The following is a 15,092-nucleotide window of genomic DNA, read 5'->3' on the forward strand; positions in this document are numbered from 1 at the left end:
GTATCTTGAAGTGGCAAGGGGAGAGGAGAGTTGCCCCTATACCCACCCATCAAGCCCTCAGGCAGGGGCCAGTGCTGAGCCTATGGAGATTAGAGTGTGACAGCTATCCCTGACCCACACCAGCTGCAACACTCTGGAGAGCACACTATAGAGCCAATGTTGTTAGCACAGGTGTAGCTGTTCCAGCCCTGAGACTGTGACCATGGAGCGCTGTTCCCACCTCCCATCTAGGGGACCAACCTTCAGCTGCCCAGACCCAAACCTAGGGTTATAACTTGGCCCAATATCCACTCCATCTGAGATCTGCTGGAGCAAGTGAAGGGACCTGACCCTCAGATGGAAAGCTGCAGTATCTCTACAACAGGGGGGATTCCAGAGAGAGTCCTGGTGGGGGCCCAGCATTGAACTTGCAATGAAGATCAGGATCTTGAACTGGACCAATGACTCTGCTATGAACTCTTGCAAGTAGAGATGTATGGACAAAGGGGTATACAACTTGTTTTACTGCAAATTCCATGAGGACATTTTTAAATCCTTCCATATTTTTTTCTCTCTTTGTTTTCCTTTTTTTTCTCTTGAATTTCATTTTATTCTTGGGGTGGGTGGGGTGATATGTGGATGCAGGGGCAATGGGCAGATGGAAAGGAATGCATGGAATGAATGAATGGTATCAAGATAGATGATGAGAAAATACTCAGAATAAATAAATAAACTTTTTATAAAAAGTCACTTGTGGATACATAATCACAAGGAATTGGGTGTCTATTTTGCATAGACATTACCCATTCTATATCAACTTTAAGTTTAGGTACACCTCACTTGATACTGTGCTTACGTACATATTAATTAGATCTGTGTACCCCATTAAACAGGGTATAACACATACAGCCAACTTATTTTACCTCTCTGGAGATAAAGACAACAGAGGACAATTGGTTGTCAACCCAGCTCCATGATCAAGAAACTTTCTCTTGATTTAGAGCCAGAGTCCCTCAGCACTTTTATTCTGGAATCTCTATTTCATCTTACCTTCTCAGTGATGGGCCAAAAGTTGTAAAACAAACAAATAAATAAATAGATAAATAAAATAAAATAAAAATTTTTAAATGGAACTTTGAAATTGTTTGAATTGTAAAGACTGGGGAATTTTTAAAGTTGTGATGCTACATATTGTGATGCTATTATGTAAAACTGACGTGAGATCATGGGGATAAACAAGGAAAAGTTATCATGACATGATTGCAAGGATGCTGGACAACACTGTACACTCTTAACCTCATCCCCAGCCATACTCTGACACACACCATCTATTCAAAGAACTTTAAGCTTGTTTTCTTGTTAGGTACCTGAATAACCCCACCCTGTCAGTGACTCAATTAACCCCTAGGAACACAGTGGAGCCATCTACATGAGTTCCCATGCACCAGTCAGCTAAAACTCCAGGATTTGAGATGGGTGAGACTGACAGACTAAAGTCCTGCACCCCGCCCAATTCTGCCAGCCAATGTTGGACCACCACCGAAGACCCTGGTCTAGGAAAACTGTCACTAAGGGCATATTCAACTCATTGTCATCCCTACCTGTCCTGAGATGCTGATCTCAGTTCACTATATTCAATTCCCATGGGAACCAAACCTACAAATCTGTCTTGTGGTCCAGCTACTCCACACTGCCAGGGTGAGATATTTAATCCTGCAGTTGAACCCTGTCCTTCAGAGGGAAGGGGCTATAACAATTAATGTATTCCTTTGGTGGGAGAACTCCCTAGTATTATGATACACTGAAGGCTACTGAGGAGGTGAGAATTATCCCCTTTGGTACTGACCAATGTCTTCGATGGTGCAAATGATGTGTCCACAATCATCCCAGTCTATGTGATTGGTGGACCCCTGCCTAGTAGGTTCTAAATAGTAAAGACTCTCCTTTGGACACTGTGAAATGACAGAGAAGGCCCAGGTTCTGGTCAGAGTGAAATGACTAAGGTAGTGCTGTCCTGTTCTGACTCCAGTTTGTGTTTGTTTTAATGGGTTTTGGCCCTCTATACCATTCCACACAACACTACCACTTGCCTTGGCAACACATAAGATATTTCCATGGTCTTGACCATCCTCCCAATGCATTAACCAAAACAATCGACACGCTATGGCTAATATAAGTACTTAGCCCTGCCAGGAATGGGTATTTAAGGTTACTCTGACCATCAATTCTTTGGTGTACCTTTGTGGTTTTGCCTTTACAAATGCTTTGTCTATGAACTAGGGCACCATGAGGCTCTTCAAATACTCAAGCCACTCTTGGTCTGGCCGTCAATAAAATGGACCTCAAAGTTTTCATGGGTTTAATCAGTCTGGTTGTCAGTAACTATCTCCAGTGCATCATGGCATTGGAGGTCCCACTGAGGTCTCCACGCTTGCCATGACTCAGCCTTGCTGCCAGGCCAGAGGCCAGGAAGTAGTGGCAGGGGGGGGGGCTCCTCCAGACAAACGTTCCACGACTCCTGATCCTCTCGTTGGTGCAGGGGGGTCCTAAACATGGAAACAAAGTCCTAATGAGACTTAGATGTGAGCCTGTACACTGAATCCAGGTATGATTCTGGCTGAGGAAGACAGCCTTCAGATTACATCAATAGGCACTGGTGGGTCCCCTTCAGGTTAGGGGCTCTAGCCTTCCTCCAGGTTAGGGAGATACGGTCCTTTTGGTATCCCTCCTCCTGGTGTGAGAAGAAAATTTCTCCCAAGAATCTCTTCCTGTCTACCTGCACAAGGGCCCCCTGCATTCTGGTTTGGATTTTGCTTGAATGAATGCCTGGCCAACTGTATGAATGATCAAATGCATGGCAGACAAGTTTGACAGAGGGAGTTGTGGTTGCTTAGATTCTTGATTTTGTCACTGGTGTTTTTGTTTTGTCTTCTTTCCCCAAAAGCTGAGCTGACTCTGAGTAGGATTCCGCCACAAGGTGGCACTCTCTAGTACATGCTACTTTTGCTCTCTGGTGTCTGCTGGGTTTTTGTTTGTTTGTTTTTTGTTTTTGTTTTTTTTCCTTTCTGGATTCTGCCACCGGGTAGCACCCTGGCTTCTCTTCATTGCCATAGGTACTGGGCTGGTCATATGGCTCTTTTATTTATAATTCATTTTTGGCTGTCTTTTAGTGAAATGCATTTGTGGCTATACAAGGGAAATTATATCAGTTTAAATGGTATTATGTCCTGGTTAAATATATAATGCTTTTGTACATGAGATAGCTGTACCGTGTAAGGCATAATTACGTCCTAGATCTTATTTTCATTTGGAAATTATGGACAATGTAAAGAGATATTATCCTGTGGTTTTCCTCCTCTTCCCACTCCTGATGACTGTATTTAAAAAAAAAAAAGTCCTCCCATGTGTTTTAGTTCATTCCAGATACAGAGAGGTCTTGGCAACTAGATTAGCCATTATAGCTCAGCTGTTGGCACAGGCCTTTAATCCCAGAACTTGGACCGCAGAGGCAGGCAGATCTCTGAGTTCAAGGCCAGCCTGGCCTGCAGAGTGAGTTCCAGGATAACCAATGCTGCACAGATAAACCCTATTTCAAAAAAAACAAATTGAAAGGAAGAAAGAAAGAAAGGTAGGTCATCGTATTCCCGATACAGTTTCACTGCATAGTCCAGGCTGATTTCACACTCTCAATCCTTTTTCCTAAGCCTCTGAAGTGAGGACATGACCTTACATGGCTCTGACTGTCCTGGAACTCAAGATGTAGATCAGGATGGCCTTGAGCACCCAGAGATCCTCCTGACCTTGCCTCTCAAGTGCTGGGATTAAGGGCCTATTCCCACACAACTGGCTTGACATCTTTAATTTCTAAGTGTCTGAACAAGAATAGTTCAAACCTTCCCTATCAAATCCCAAATATTTTATGCTGTCCTGCTTTGGTCATAAGTCCAGCTAAGGACACACCCCCTTGGCTCAGGAGAGAGTTCATTGGTAGAACATTTGTCTACAATGCACAAGACTGTGGGCCCCATATAGAGACTGTAACTAGAGGAGATGAACCAGAGAGACAGGAGGATGCGATCCCCTCTATGTAGAACTTCATTCATCTCTAGCCCTTCTGCATGTTACTCAGACATTATAAACTCTGATACATATGAAGACTTAGAGTCCATGTGAGAGCCAGACATGAAACACCTGCTTACAGAGTCCTCCAGTCTCTGCAGAAGCTAAGTCTCTGGGCTGTCCAGCCTCTTGGTCCTGACCCACCTGGCAGTATTAAGGGTGGGCTCACTCTTACAACCAGGGTCTCTAGCTGGACCAGCCATTGGTTGGCCACTCCCACAAGCTCTGTGTCTCTCCTATACTCCAGCACATCTTACAGGCAGGACAAATTGTATGTAGAAAGTTATGTGGCTGGGTTTGAGTTCTGATCCCTCCATGGGAAGTCTTGCCAAGATATAGAGATGGCTATTTGACTTTCTTATTTCTGGATGCCACAAGGTGGAATCCTCAGTATTGTATTCTCCTTCCCAAGACTGTGTTGATCTGCTGGGCATTGATGTCACCCACAGGATGCAGAGGTAGGCAGATCCTGTGAGGTCAAGACCTGCCTAGTCTACAAGAGCTAGTTCCAGGACAGCCTCTAAAACCAGAGGAACCCTGTGTTGGTCTGTGAGTAGTGACTGTAGGTAAAATATAAAATTATTTGCACATGATAATGTATTCTGATCAGTGTGCAACTTATTATACTCAGCTTGAGTATGATTTTAAGTGAATTATGATAGACCCTATTATGTCCCAAATGGTACTGTCACAGCAATCACATTTTTTCATGTTTTTCTTTCTCTTTCCAGAGTGTACTTGATAAAACCCTTACAATTAATTCTTGTATGGACATCAGCCAAAAAGAGTTACTTGTATTGAAGCAAAGGATCTACATTTTAATAAACACAAAAATGAAATAAAAGAGTGTCATCCAAAATTACTTTCCAGCTATCAGATTAGATCCACAAATATGAGAAAAATTAAGGGCTAGATGAAAAAAAGATAAAGATGGGGAATTACAATTGAATAGTGGAAATATAGTTATATCTGGTAAAAGAAGGGCTTCAAAGAGTAGAGGAATTTTGAACAGTACAGGAGACTTATATAGTACTGACCATACTTATATAGTAGGATCCACGAAGAATGGAGGCTGGATGTGGTGGTGATAGCCTTGATCTCAGCAATTAGGAGGTGGAGGCAGAACAAGAGGATTAAGAGTTCAAGGCCAGGAGCTGGAGACAGAGATGCCTCAGGACTGTAGAGCCCTTGCTTCTCTTCCAGAGCAGCCTAGTTTGGCTTCCAGCAAACAAGTCAGGCAACTAATTTAGGAATCCTATGCCTCTGGTACTTGCACTAGGGGACATGCACCTCCTCATCACATAAACATAACTAAAGCAACGAAAAGTAAGTTTTATACGAGATCAAGGCTGGCAGGTTACAGTCAAATATTCTTTAAGTGGCAAAGCAAAGAGCATAGCTCGGGTTGAAACACGTCCCATTCTCTCTGCATTGCCTTTTCCTACTGTCATCTTTGATCTGCACACAGAGTCCCCTAATACACTGAGTATCCTAGATTAAAACCCCTACAATCCCAACCTCCTTCAGAGGTGTGTCTGTACTGCTCACTTTAAGACCCCTACACAAAGCCCTCTATGTAACCACCCTGAAAAAGAAGGACCAAAAGTAGCACTCCCCTATTTACTGCAAGCAAGAACAAAGCCTGGTCTCCTGCTCATACACACAGCGCTTAGAACATCTACTGCAGACATCTGTAGCAAAGGAGATGCTCTTGGGCTGCCTTATGGCCTTGAGGGTATCCATGAGCACAGGGCAAAATTGTTCAAATCTCTCTATGGAGACCAGACCCAGCTCATAGCACTCCTGAGGGGCAGGGTACTGCTCCATGGCCATGTTGCTCAAGTTGGCTGTGTGGTGGAGAAGGCCACTCAAGACATTCATGTAGAAGTCATTGGTATAGAAATTGACCTTTGTGAGCTTGGGGAATTGGCTGAGGGCAGGGAGGAGGACACTGAGCTGAGAGTCCTTTATCCCACACCCCTCCAATTCCAGAGTCTCAAGGGAGTCTGCCACTTTCTGCAGGAGAACCCTGAGAGGCATCAGACAGAAATTGGACAGTAGGACTCCACTCATGTCCAGATGTTTTAGTTGACAGAGACGCCGACACTGGGACAAATGATACAAGTCTGACCGAAACAGCTGGCAGTGAGTGACAGAGAAGGTTTCCAGGCGATTCTTCAGGTTCCTAGGCAGAGACCAAAGGGTTAGTTCTGACAGATGATGCTGGAGAGGGTGTGTGGTGGGATTACACAACAGTAGAAGGGGACATGTGTCCCAGTGTCAGTTGGACCACTGTGGGATGGCTCAGTGCACAGCTCTGTAGCACCTTCTCCTCACTGACACAGAATTCCTGTGCAGCTGTTATACCCTAGTGCACATAAGGGAAGGATCCACCCATGGACGACCTGACAGTACTTCAGGCAGTTGTCACTGCCCTCTGCTCCCTGTCACCTCCTCTGTGGGGATTCCCAGTCTCCACCCCATATTGACCCTCAAACCCCTATGGGCCATTTCCCATCCTCTCAGCCCCTATTGTTCCAAGCAATTCCTGCATGGGAAATCTTGGTGGCTGTTCACACAAATTGAGCACAGACCCCCTGGGAGCTATGCGGGCTTTCTGATCCTCCACTCTTTGGGTTCCCTCCTTTCTCTGTTCCCTTCCTGTTAGCTTAGCCAGGATCTAAGGGAGAACGTGTACAGTATTCTCACTAAATCTGAGCAATCCAAGTCATTTGTGACGCACTATGCACACATTGTCTACCCCAATTGAGGTCTCTGCTTCATGTGTGGTCATGGAACACATGGGTTCAGCTTACACAGAAACAAGACCATGCTTAGATATCCTAATGGCTCCTTCACAATTCATTCTCCAAGGACTGGAAGATACCAGGCCCATAACTCTTTAACATAAAATTCAAAGTTTTGCTCTGGTAACAGAAACAGCTCTCTATCCATCCTTACCTGAGCAAGTGTTTCATGTTGTCACTGAGAAAACAGATCCCATCCATATAGAGATGCTGGAGGCTGCTGATACCGGAGAGCTCAGATATGAAAGTGCGAACAAACCACTTGTAGTCTGATGTATAGGCATGCTCAAATGTGTTCTTGTTGATCCAGACCAGAGAAAGTGTGTGAAGATTTCTCATATGCGCGAAGTAGGGATAAAATCGTAACAGAGAACTCCAACTCCAATCTATGGTGAATTCTAACACCTCAATATTCCACAGCCCGATAATTTTCCGGAACATACTGACATGATCATCAGACAATAACACAATCTTCATGTTCACACAGCACAGCTGTAGGGAGTCTTTTCTATGCTGAGCCCCAGGCAAGAAATCTGTTTCTTCTTCCTCCTGTGTGAACCTGGAGTAGAGGTCAGTTATCACCTTCAGATGCTGCCTCTGCTCGTATCTGGGAGGGGGCTTCACTGCTTGCTTCTCACTCACAGTCTCAGCTGAGCAGTCCCCATCTTCTGTCCCAGCCTCTATGGTCCAGATGTCACGGTGCACCCTCCGAAAATCCAGTATTCGAAGATTCCCCCTCCTGTGAGTTAGACAGGTGAAGGGTCACTGAGAGAGGAGACCCCACAGACATTCAGGTCCTTTCCACACACCTCTCATGTCAGCTCTGCCTTTCTCCCATGAGGATTTCTGCAAAGCTTGTTTGTTTTTTCCCAGCACTGAGTGTCCAACAACCTCATGGTCCCTGGCAATGGCTCTCTCTGAGCTGCATCACTAGCCCTCTGCCTTGCTTCCCTGCAATCAGTTACTCTTGACCTGGTACTACTAGTGCCTGTGGGAGAGACAGGGACAGGCTCCTCCCCCTGTGCCCACATCTTCTCTATTCCTCCCCCCACACGCAACTGTCCTTCCCCATCAGAGCTCACCAGCAGGCAAGGCTTCTGCAGTCTTCCAGGCTGATGCTACCAAGGCCTCTGATTTCCCTCTGACCCCATTATCTCAACTCTGAATTTGTCTTCTCTGTACCCCAGGTTCCTCCATGTTACCCTACACAGGTCGTACTTACATGGAGTGATCCTGCTGTCTCAGCAGGTCCCTCAGTCCTTCCACCACAGCCTGAGAAAACTCCAGGTTGCCGGAGGTCATCAAGGTCCCCACAGGGATGTAGGGTAAAGGCCAGGCTGCCACCATTACCCTCACAATGTTAGGGAGTCTGCAAATGAAGGCCTCCTGGAACAGTGGTAGGAAGAGCATCTTGGGCAGGTCTTCCAGAGCAGAGATGGCCAAGGCCTCATCTCTCAGCAGCACATTCCTTGCCAGCTTCTCCAGTGTGGGTGGGGTCCGGATGCTCATCTTGTTGGGTCCTGGAAACTTCCAAGAAAGACATCCAAGGAAATGTCAATTCTTATAAACACAAATCAATATCCAGGAAGTATCTATCTCTTAAAGATCACAAGAAAAAAAATCCTATCAGACATGGTGCCTCTGGCTTCTCATACCAGAGTGTGGTGTATGAAGAGTTAGTAGACAATAGTTCCAGGCCAGCTGGGGTACTGGAGAAGACCTGAACACAGATCACACACACACACACACACACACACACACACACACGCACGCACGCACGCACGCACACACACACACACACACACACACACACAAAAAAACAATCCACACAGACACTCCTGTTCAGGAGGCAGAGTCAGGAGGATTTCTGTAATTTTAGTCTTAAGTTCCAGGCTACCCAAAACTTCATATTAAACAAACACCAAACTTAATCCAATTCAATAGCTTTTCTGTCAACAGCAACAAAGGAAAACTGAGTAACTTTTTAAATTTTTTTTTTCATTTTAATTTCCAATCCCAGTTTCTGCAGGGAAAAGGGGTCAGCCAAAGAAACATACTTTGTTCCTGCAGCCAGAACCAAAGAAATGCACCCTGATCCTGAAACCAATGCCAAAGAAACACACTTTGTCCCTTGAGTCAGAGCCAGTGAAAGAAACACACCCTGGTCCTAAAGTTAGAACCAAAAGGCTGAAAAGGACCAGTGAAAGAAACATACTTTAGCCCTGAAACCAGAGCCAAATCTGACCCTAAACCTGTGCAGAAAACCAACCAATCCCTGAACAGTAGATCTAGCTATCTTAAAGTCCAGGATATAGAAATCTGACCAATTCCCATCCCGGAAATCTGCCTGGGAAAACCCTGCCCCCTAAGAATTCCTCTACAGCTTGTGGCTGTCCAGCTGCCTCCTTCCATCCTGGCAGAGGCCACTCTCCTGGATTCTTCCCTCCCAATAAATCTCTTGAATGAGTGGAGAGGAGCAGGGCTGCCACACTTTCGCTGGGGAAATCTTCCCCTGGCAGAATGGAGTTGCTACACTCAGCTAGCTCTCCAGTCTCCAGGGGAGTCCACTGGGAAGCCGTGGGACCCGAGCAGAACTGATAGACCAGGGAAACCCTCTCTTGCCAGAGCAGAGCTGATACACGGGGGAATCCTTTCCCTGAAGCAGGGCTGTAAACTGCTATGCTTACTGTGACTGAGGTATTCCTTGGCTTGCCAAGCTCCAGGATACCTTCCTATCCTGGCAGTATTCTGTGAATCCCAAGTGTCAGAATACCTGTCCCATACAATCTGCCCCAAATCCTTATGGTTCCTCCTCTCTCCCCTTCTTCTAATCCCCTCCTCACCCATCCTAATCCCAATCCACTCCACAGAGGGGATAAGGCCTCCCTTGAGCAGTCAAAGTCTGGGAAACCAAGTTGAGTCTGAACCAAGTCTATTCCCCCTGAATCAGATTAGGCAAGGTAACCTCCTACCCCTGCTGTAGAGAGCTGCAAAGTGCCACACCTTAAAGATGGTGCTGGCTTCCTCCTGCCACCTTCCTGATGGTGAGCGCTCTCTGTAATAAACAAGTCCTTATTTGGCTAAGCCTGTTCAGCTTGCTTGCTTCCATATAAGAGAAGCCTATCTGCAGGGTCCATGTGGCTCACTAGGGTTGGTCAGAGCAAGGGGATTTAAATCAGTGCCGGCCTTCCCCTTGGTCAGAAGAAGCTCATTCAAGGATCCTGATTAAAGGAAGATCTCCCCTGAGTTGCATCTTCCTTAATGGTCGAGGTTGGGTGAGACACCCCCCCCCAACACACACATAATGGGCTCCTAAAAGCCAGTTCATGCACCTGGAATAAGTCCTAGTCCCACCAGGACGTCCCCACAAACAGATTGAGATTAAATAATTTTAACGTGTTTCTTCTCCCCTTAAAATCTTCTCACTCTCTAGAATTTCTGATTTCCCTTTACTATCCTCTCATTTTCACTGTAAATTAATAAAAGAAAGAAAACCTTGAAGCTAGATGCTGTCAATGCAGGCCATCTTTTGGAGTTCTGGACTAGCATGCACCAGGATGGTGTATTTTATCCCCAGCACTGGATAAAGAGGCCACAGTGCCTGTCCCAACCAGCCCTTAGGAAGCAGGGACAGAGGGGTCACTGTTTGAGGTCAGCTAGATATGGATGGAGTTTCTATGCTAGCCTTGGCAATAGTCCATATTTTTGTTATTGTTGCTGTTGTCTGACAGAGGAGCTCTCTTTGTATCCCTCCCTGGCTGTCCTGAAACTCACTATGTAGACCAAGACAGCTTCAAACTCAGTCTGCTTCTTCCTTCCAAGTACTGGGATTAAAAATGTGAACCACTATGCCGGTAAAGCATCTTGTTTTAGAAAGTAAAGCCAGTGGTGAGATTCTTTAATGCCAGCACTAGGGAGGCTGAGACAGGTGGCTCTCTGTGAGTTCAAGGCCAACCTGGTCTACTGAGCCAGTTCCAGGAGAGCTTCCAAAGCTACGGAGCATCCCTGCCTGGATAAAACCATAAGTCAATAAACAAACAAACAAACAAAGAGTAAAACCAACTCCTGGGCATGTTGGCACACATCTTTAATCCTAGTACCTGGAAGGCAGAGGCAGGCAGATTTCTGAGTTCAAGGCCAGCCTGGTTGGTACACATAATATTGAGTTCCAGGAGAACTGGGACTGTTTCATAGAGAAATCCTGTCTTGAATAACCAAAAAGAAAGTAAAACCAGCAAAAGAATTAAACTCGTTATAACTTAAATGAGATAAACAACCACAACAGAACATTAGCACACGCTTGAGTAACAACATGCAATGTCAGCCAATAGGAGCTAACTAAGGCTGGGTGTCTACATAGCCTGGGCTACTCAGACAGTTCTGGGACAATCTGGGCAACATAGCAAAACCTTGACCCCAAGATTTAAAGCAATCACAAGTTAAAAATGAAAAAAAGTGGTATTTAAGAGCAAGACAAAGCTGCATTTGGAGTCAAAATCAGCCCCCCATCACCTCATCTGGAAACAAAAATAAGAACCCCTGTGCCTTTAGGTCTGCTGTGGAGAGTGTCTGGCTAGGTGAATCCACTGCCATAGGTAGACACATAGGTAGAAATGGTAGAGACAAAGAAAAGAAACAAAAGCACATTGTTGGAAACATTAGTGTGAGATCAGCTCACCTGAGAAGTCTCTGCCATAGGTTTCTGGTGGTATCAGGGCTCATGATGAGACTCATTCATTGATGGGAATTGGGTGTTGTTTTTTCATTCCAAAAGTTTTATTTCTTTGTCTCTTATGGTGTTAGGTCTGACTGTATCTGTCAGTGACAGGATGTCACTAACACAGAGGGGACATTTTACCATTGAGATAAAGTGACAAATTAAACCAATTAAAAAAATTTATAGCACTACATTTGTACATTAAAAAGAAGAGAGTTTCCAAATGATACTCGACCAATGCAACTCAAAAAAATAGGAAATCAAGAATCAACATTAGATGGAAAGACTCAAAGATCAGAGCCAGATTCAGTTTAAACTAATAAAAAAAAGTAGGACAATTAAACAGATGGTCAGTGAGCCTGAAAATGAGAAAAGCCTCCACAGTGTATGGAAATAGAGACTTTACAAATAGACTAGTTAACTGGGAATCACAAGTTAACAACGGCCCCAAGTGAGGCCGTTTTCAAAGAGTCACTTTGACCAAGTGCTACATTTCTTTCCTTGGCCCTTCTCTATGCTCCCATGGCATAATAGTCACCCCCACATCATACCAGGCTCCCAGGCCTCTGGCGGGAATGTCAAGCTCTCACTGCTCATGATGTCAAGAATGTACACTAGCGAAGTAAGCAAGTGTCATACAAGCTCCTCTGGAGACAAGTCCCTTCCCTTCCCTCCTAGCAGTATTGATCACTAGAAGGGGTTTGTGTCTGGAAGGGAGCCTGGCTCACACTCTCCCCAGGCAAGGTTACTACCACTAAAGATAAGTAACCAGTGCTCTTTCTTGGCCTTAAACCAGAAACCTCACCAGAAGCAACTTAATAGGGAAAGGGGTTTGTGTGGCCACTGATCCTGAAATGCACTGCGGCATGGAATTGTGGGAAAGAAGTGGTGGAAAGAGTGGGCGGGGCCTGCTCATGGAGAGCAAACAGGAAGCAGAAAGATGATGTGGTGCTGTTTGATTTCTCTTAAACTCATTCCTGGCGTGTGGTCCATCAGATGGTGATGGGAGATGCCATTATGTACATATGCTTCTCATACTGGTTAATGAATAAAGCAATGTTGGCCAATAGGAAAGGAAGATAGGAGGGACTAGGAGACAAGGAGGAAATAGGAAGTAGTAAGGAGGAGCCAAGATGGAGAGTCGGGAGAAAGCAGTATGCTGGCTCCCCGGTAAGAGAAATACATAGATCAGCAGAAATGGGTTAATAATTAAGGCAGAGCTAGCCGATAAGAAACAAGTAACCAGGCCAACAGAATTATATCTAATACAGAGTCTCAGTGTGTTATTTGGGGCTGGCGCAGCTGTGGGGACAAGACCTCTAATACAGAGTATCATTGTGTTATTTGGGGCTGGCACGGCGGCAGAACAAGACCGATTGGGGCTGTCGCGGCTGCAGGACAAGACCGTGGCAGGTGGAAAAACTGTACATCTTAGAAGATGGTACCTACCACTCCATTCAGTGTGGTTCACCTTCCTGCTCAGTTAGACATTGTTGCAAAATCGCCGAGGGCTGGGTCTCATGCAGGTTTCCCATTTGTCAGACCTGAGTCAGACCTGACCTCACTGGCTCTGGTCACGAGTTTCTAAATTACCCCATTATGGTCTGGACTCCATTGTTCATATTATCTCTCTTCCCTCACTTTAATTGTACTCCAGGATCTGGGCCCATTGATTAGTTGTGGATTTCTGAATCTGCTTCCATCTGTTTCGGGAAGGGGAGTCCTTACCCTTTCTGAGATGCAAATTGGAGGTGGGAAGAAGGGGGGGAGCTGGAGGATAGTTGGGAGGGGGAACCGAGATTGGGATGTAAAAAATAAATTAATAATAATAAATAAAAAGTAAACAGGCAGAATTTTCTCTCAAAGTCGTTGTGCCAGATTGTATTCTCACTGGTCCCTGGTACAAAGTGTCCTCCTTAGCAGTTGGGAATTCTAGTGTTCCCGACTCTGGGCATTCTATCCAAGGTATAATGGAACCCCCACTTTTCCTTTAATTCTTTGAACATTCCATACATTTATGCAATGCACATTGATAATGCCCATCCATCCATCCATCACTATCTCCATCTCTAACACTGTACCTCACCACAACTCCGACAATTCCATGTGCTACTTTTCATTGTTGATTTAACAACCTCTCGAATTCACTTAGTGTTACCTGTATGGAATAGGTGTGCTTCCATCCATTGGGACATACACAATCAATCAGCATCCAAGACCTGAGAGTAGAGTGACTCTCTGTAGCCATCCACTGCCAATGGCTCCTGCACCAAGGGTAAGGTCTTGGGGCCCTTCTCCATTGTTGTTTTAAATTGTGTTTCTGAGATCATATGATGATAATCTCTTCCATATTTCTGTGTTCCTTGTGCATGTGCTCTTCTATTAGGGTTGTTGGTCTACTCATTAATAATGTGTTTTGCTTCTTTACTGTTGAGGGATAAGAACTTCATGATTCCTGTGGATAACATTCTTTTATCAAATGTACCCTTTGCAAATACATTTTGTTACTCCATGTCTCATATTCTTATCTTGACACTTTTGTAAAGCAAAAATGTTTAATTTAAACAAATTATCTTTTATTATATTTTTCGTTTAAAAATATCACCACAGGTGAGTTTCCATAGCAATTCTTGATCCCATCAGCACAATTAATTAGCCATCACACCAAACCTGAACACCAAAAGTAGACCAGTGGGGCTTTTGATTGGAAGTGGGATGAGGTGCAAGGTTTGGCAAAAGAGATTCAGTGTGTTCCAACTCGACAGACTGCAATCACCTAAGAGAGAAGTCTCTGGGAATTCAGGAGAGTGAAGTTCTGGGTTCGTTATGGTAGGATGGTGTGATGGTTTGAGACTTTGGACATTAGAAAATGCAAGTAGCTCTCGTCTGTGAGGATCTCATCACCTGTGTTGCTAAATTCCAAAAGATCAAATACTTGGAAGTATTGAATCCCATTGGCCACAGCCTTCACTCCAACTCCAGTGAAAATGCCCATTGCTCAGTGAATGTCACAATTTAGGAATTTGGGCTTGGTGGAGCATACCTGTAATATCAGCACTCATAAGGCAGAGACAAGAAGAGCTCAGAGAGTTCTAGGCTACCCTGGTCTATGGAGTCCCAGGATATCCAGGGTGACACACACAAACCCTGTCTGGAAAAACAAATAAAACAAAAGAACCATTTATATAATGGCTAGCCTTGTCACCTTGGTGCTTTAGACTCATCAAGGCACCATGCCTGCTGCTGTTCTGAAGAGTCAGGCAGGGAGCTGCACTCTCAATGTGGAGGTCCTGTGTCATAGGCTGAGGTCATCACTCCATGTGTTGGAGTCATGGACTGAACAAGAAAGGCGATGCAAACTCAGCACCACCCTTGCTTTCTCCCTGCTCCCTGCTTGTGCACACAGCCTGACAGTTGCCTCTCAGTCTTGCCACCTTGGCATCCCTGCTGTGATGGACAGACTCTTCCCT

General features: G+C 45.1%; 1 protein-coding gene across 1 annotated transcript; it reads right to left on the reverse strand.

The window, feature by feature from the left end:
- Nucleotides 1-5,715: 5,715 nt before the first annotated feature.
- LOC127232432 (PRAME family member 12-like) lies at nt 5,716-8,414 on the reverse strand. The gene is made up of 3 exons (XM_051198575.1): nt 8,128-8,414; nt 7,133-7,644; nt 5,716-6,308 (listed from the first exon to the last, which is right to left on the reverse strand). Exons 1-3 carry the CDS (start codon nt 8,412-8,414, stop codon nt 5,719-5,721), a joined length of 1,389 nt encoding a protein of 462 aa, XP_051054532.1. The 3' UTR covers nt 5,716-5,718.
- Nucleotides 8,415-15,092: the final 6,678 nt, after the last annotated feature.

This window comes from Phodopus roborovskii, unplaced genomic scaffold (genome assembly GCF_943737965.1).
Source record: "Phodopus roborovskii unplaced genomic scaffold, PHOROB, whole genome shotgun sequence".
Taxonomy (NCBI): domain Eukaryota; kingdom Metazoa; phylum Chordata; class Mammalia; order Rodentia; family Cricetidae; genus Phodopus; species Phodopus roborovskii.